General features: G+C 30.6%; 1 protein-coding gene across 1 annotated transcript; it reads right to left on the reverse strand.

The window, feature by feature from the left end:
- Window positions 1-308: 308 nt before the first annotated feature.
- LOC145797265 (GDSL esterase/lipase At2g04570-like) lies at window positions 309-4,540 on the reverse strand. Its single transcript, XM_082883980.1, has 3 exons — window positions 4,103-4,540; window positions 1,584-2,073; window positions 309-707 (listed from the first exon to the last, which is right to left on the reverse strand). Exons 1-3 carry the CDS (start codon window positions 4,469-4,471, stop codon window positions 514-516), a joined length of 1,053 nt encoding a protein of 350 aa, XP_082740106.1. The 5' UTR covers window positions 4,472-4,540; the 3' UTR covers window positions 309-513.
- Window positions 4,541-4,785: the final 245 nt, after the last annotated feature.

Here is a 4,785-nt window from a genome sequence, read left to right on the forward strand (position 1 = left end):
AGTATTACTAATGCAAGACATTGATCGTTGTATCTTGGGAGATAGACGTCCATTGAATCCTAAGCACCGGTCGGAGGACGAATCTGTCTTAAGGAAAGAGTGTCACACACTCGACTTGATCAGGTTTTATCTATTTATGTGATATAAGTTTGGTTACATTATTTTGTCAATTTAATTTATTTTTGGTTTTGCCCAAAAATCGTTTACATATTTTTAAATTATATATTTCAAATAGTTTGGTACTATTTTTATAACAAATTGTATATAAATAAATAAACATTTTCATGATTTTCAAACTTAGGAGAGGATTTTATTAATTAACCACTACCATTTTATTTATAAAAATTATAGAAAACCAAATAGCTAATCAACTCTCCATGATAACAAAAGAGAAGACCTAGTTCTTAATACTGCATCATCTATACACGATAGTATATGGCCATACTTAACATTTGATTATTCACCACCATATGAAAACCTAGTTAGCTACTCATCTTCACTCCCAATGACAAATCAAAGAAACTTATACAAAGTAGTGTTAAACAAATATTGAACAATTAGTTGATTTGTTTTCTCTGTGGGATGAAAGGAATCCCAGAAAACAAACTTGCTTGCATCAGTGCAGGTGAATGGATTGATCTGATCACATGCATACCCCATCTCGAACATTCCTGTACCGCAACATGCTACTGCTGCTTCATCAAACCCTGCCAATTAATATGTACGCTTAGAGCATCTCCAGCAAATATTAATCAAAATAGATAAACAAAAAGTATTTTTTATTATTTATTTTAACTCATCAATTTTTACATACACTCTAGTTAGTCTTTAAATATTCTTTCTTTCCGTCTTTTCTAGTTTAAATTATAGAGTGTGGGAGAAAGGGGAAGGAGGAGATAAAAGATACGTCTAGTAAACAATGATATCAAAGACTACAATAATAAATCAAAGGCTAATATTTGAAATTTTTATTGTGGACCTATATAGCATAAGTGAATCTTGATCATTGTTTTTTCCTTTTCTTTTTCTTCCTCTGGTTAGTAGACCCACTCAACCTCAATAGATTATAAATCAATCATAATTAATATCACAATTAGTTATAACCAATGTCACAATAAAATCATGACTAGAGACTAGACTGTGTATTACAAAATTTCTCAAACTTTTGTTGGCTAATATAACTAGTAATGCCAGAGATTCTACTATGCATATAAAGCTTAAAAAACACAAACATAAATTTAGGCAAAGAGACCTCATTAACTTACCATATAAGGAAGGTTTTTTAGTCTTCGTTTGGGAAGTGGGTTGGCTTTTTGATTTTTTTGGCTATTTTAGCCTGTGGCTAAAAAGCCTGGTTTGGGAAGGACTTTTGGCATTTCTTGGATTTTTTGACTTTTTTTGTGAGAGAAAGAATGTAATAATTATGAGTTGGATATGATATTTTGTCTTATTGAGTTAAAAAGTCTATTTTATTTTTTGTGGCTAACATAGCCAAAAAAGCCCCAAGGTGGGCTTCCCAAACGAGCTCTAGGAGCTTAAAAAACACAAACATAAATTCAGGCAAAGAGACCTCATTAACTTACCATATAAGGAAGGTTTTTTAGTAATTTGAAGCAAAATGTAATAAGGATTGGACATCACCACTTTGATCCCAGGCAACTCCTTGTTCAGTTCAACAACCAAACCATTCAACTTATCATTAAAAGCCATTGCAACATTGTTGTAACTCTTCATACACTTGTTTCCGTCCTGGAAATTGGTGGTCCTCTCTAGCGGCAAACACCCCATTGGAGGAAGCCCACCGAGGGAGACTTTTCGAGCTCCCAGCTTGTAGAGGCTCATTATGAAGTTTCTGGCGATTCCAATGAGGAAACTCTGGTACTGATCTATGTTGTATTGTGATCGCCTTTCATTCATGGTGTAGTAGTTTTCAAGAAAGTCGTTTGTTCCCATACTCATTACGTATAGTGCTTCGGTTAAAGTTTCATTGGCTTTCTGGTCTCCGAGGTAGGCTCTTAGTTTGGTTTGGTAGGTTTTGTAGTACTCCAATTCTTTCCATAGTGGTATCACAGACTGCAAGGAATTACAAAATTAAACATTATAACAAAAACAAATATTAAAAATATATTTTTAAATTTTAAAAATTATTCTTGCTCTCAAAGTTAAGACTATATGAAAGTTATGAATTTTTTTCATAAAATTAAATTTTAGATTTTTAAAAATAAAATTGAAATTTTTTCTAAAAACTAAATAAAAAATAGCCATATCTTCTCGGTTCCCTCTCGACACTTTTTCAACGTGAGCTCATTGGTCTTATTTAGGAAGTTGGCTGGATTTTTTTTTATAGTTAATTTGATAGTTGTGAGATAAATAGTGAAATGATTATAAGTTAGAAGTGATATTTTGTGTTATTAACTATTTTAGTTTATTTTTTGTATTAGTGGGTTATTTTAGCCCAACTCTCTTTCTAAACACTCCTAAAAACTGTTTGGTTTTCAAAAAACTAATTAGTTGGAAAAAATGAAAAAAAAATGAAAAAAATTATTTTTAAATGATTTTCTATTATTTGGGCTAAAATAAATTTTAAATAATTTACAATATATTTGTTTTGGTCAAATTGATTTGAAATTTTTGTAGAAATAATTTCCAAAAACTAAACCAAACACAGCTTGCAGTATTGGATTGTAATTATTTGGTCCAAAGCTCATGACCCGGCCCAGGCACTTGGGTTTTTGCCCAGCCCAAGTTTGCAGTGTAGACAGGCTGGATTAGCTCAAACAAGGCTTGAGTAGTTCCTGTGTTTGAAACTCAGCCCAACCCAATAGCACCCAGAGGCCAACTCAACCCAATAGCTTGGCCGAAAATAGGAATTAATATAAATAAAATAAAATAAAAAGAAGAAATATAAATTCAAAATTCAAAAATAAGATTGAATGTCAGTACTTCTATACATTATTTACCCAAAACGAAGAGTGATACATGATAAAGGCAACATAAGGTAAAGATTGAGATCCTCAAACATTCTCCTTTTAATTTACTTATAATGATATGATATGTTACATATCAATTTTACTTTATCATATAGTCAATTATATAACGTCATCTCCCTTATTACATTATTATAAATAAATTATGAATTTTTAGTATTTTTTGAAACATAATATTACACTGATATAATTTACAAATATAATTATATCAAATTATTAAATATTTAATTAATTATAAATAACATTACTTGGGTTGAAAAGTAGTAAAAAATCGACTTATACAGTTAAATTGGACCATGCATATGTTCACAAAAATAGCGACGAGTTATGACCAACCAAGTGGTTAGTTTTGGTCTATCTTAGGCCCCGTTTAAAAATTCAATTTGTAGTTAAAAAAATTAAAAAGTAATTATAAGTTGTCATATTATTTCTTTTATTTATTACACTTTTTTTTAATAAAAAATTAAAAAAACTAACTAAAATAGCTAATTCCTAAATCAAACCTTAGTTTTAACATCATTTATATAAGAAAGTTTAATCCTATATAACCATAGGCATAAAAATATTACCGATTATAACAACTACAAGATCATCCATTATTAGAGGAGTCAATTTCAAATCTCAACAACTGAGATACTCCAACACACTTGGGTCTCATTTGCTAGCTCAATATTTTAGTTTAAAAGTTAAAAAGTCACTAAAAAAATTAAAAAGTCAATAACTTATATTAAAAAATTAAAAATTCTTCTATTTTTTAGTAAAAAATTAAAAAGTTATTCCAAATATACTATTTTTTTTTATGTTATATTTTAGTCAAAAAAATAAAAGAAAAATTAAAATAATCTATTCTGAAACGAGGCTATAGTACAAGAAAAAAAAAAATGGTAAAATGCACATGGGAATTTCTGATTACACCATACTAATATATCTTTATATTCATATTTATATATATATATATATATATATATATTTTTTTTTCCTGTCCATGAAGTACAAGTGTTATTGTAATTAGAAATTTGATGGGGATAAATAGAGTAAGAAAAGCATAAGAAAACCATACACTGATCATATGCAAGAATGAATGAAAATTAGTGAAGTGAAGAGAGAAGACTCACAAGCACATCGGAAGTTGCATTGTCATATCCACTTCCAGCCGAAGCAAATGTAACTCCAATGGCGAAATCCGATATATTATACATCGGATCCAAGTAAGCCGGCACGATGGGCCTCAGCCCAAAAGCCTCCGATATAAAATCAGTCGGAATTCGGCCATTTGAGAACCGCCCCGTTGGCTGGCCCCCAACGTAGTCTCGACCATACGGCTCGAAATCGCTTCTTAAAATGGTCGGAATATGATTGTTGTTTCCGGCATCAACAGAAGAATCTCCGAACACGATAATAGCCGGAACTTCGGCTTCGCATTCAAGACCTAGCAATATTAGAAACTGAAGTAAAAGAAACCATGGGATGCACAAGTTTGCCATTAAAATCTAGTGTTTTTTTCCCCCTCTATCTGGAGAGAGCGTGGAACTGAAGTGGGTATGGTAAGCTGGTATTGCATGACGAGTATAAATAAGGATATGGGAGAAGAGAAGTGTACGTGGGCTTAGGCCCATTTTGGTTTACAAAACTTGTTTGGTTTACAAATTTTCTAAACAAATCTCTCTCTCATACACATCAAATCAATCATTTTTTCCAAAACTTTCTCTCACAATAATTTTTTAAAACATCTTTTGAAAAAAAACCAAATCAAACAAATTTTCGTATTTTTTATCTCAAAACATTTTTCTTAAATACA

This window comes from Camellia sinensis, chromosome 8 (assembly GCF_055761805.1).
Source record: "Camellia sinensis isolate YWXY chromosome 8, ASM5576180v1, whole genome shotgun sequence".
Classification (NCBI taxonomy): Eukaryota; Viridiplantae; Streptophyta; class Magnoliopsida; order Ericales; family Theaceae; genus Camellia; species Camellia sinensis.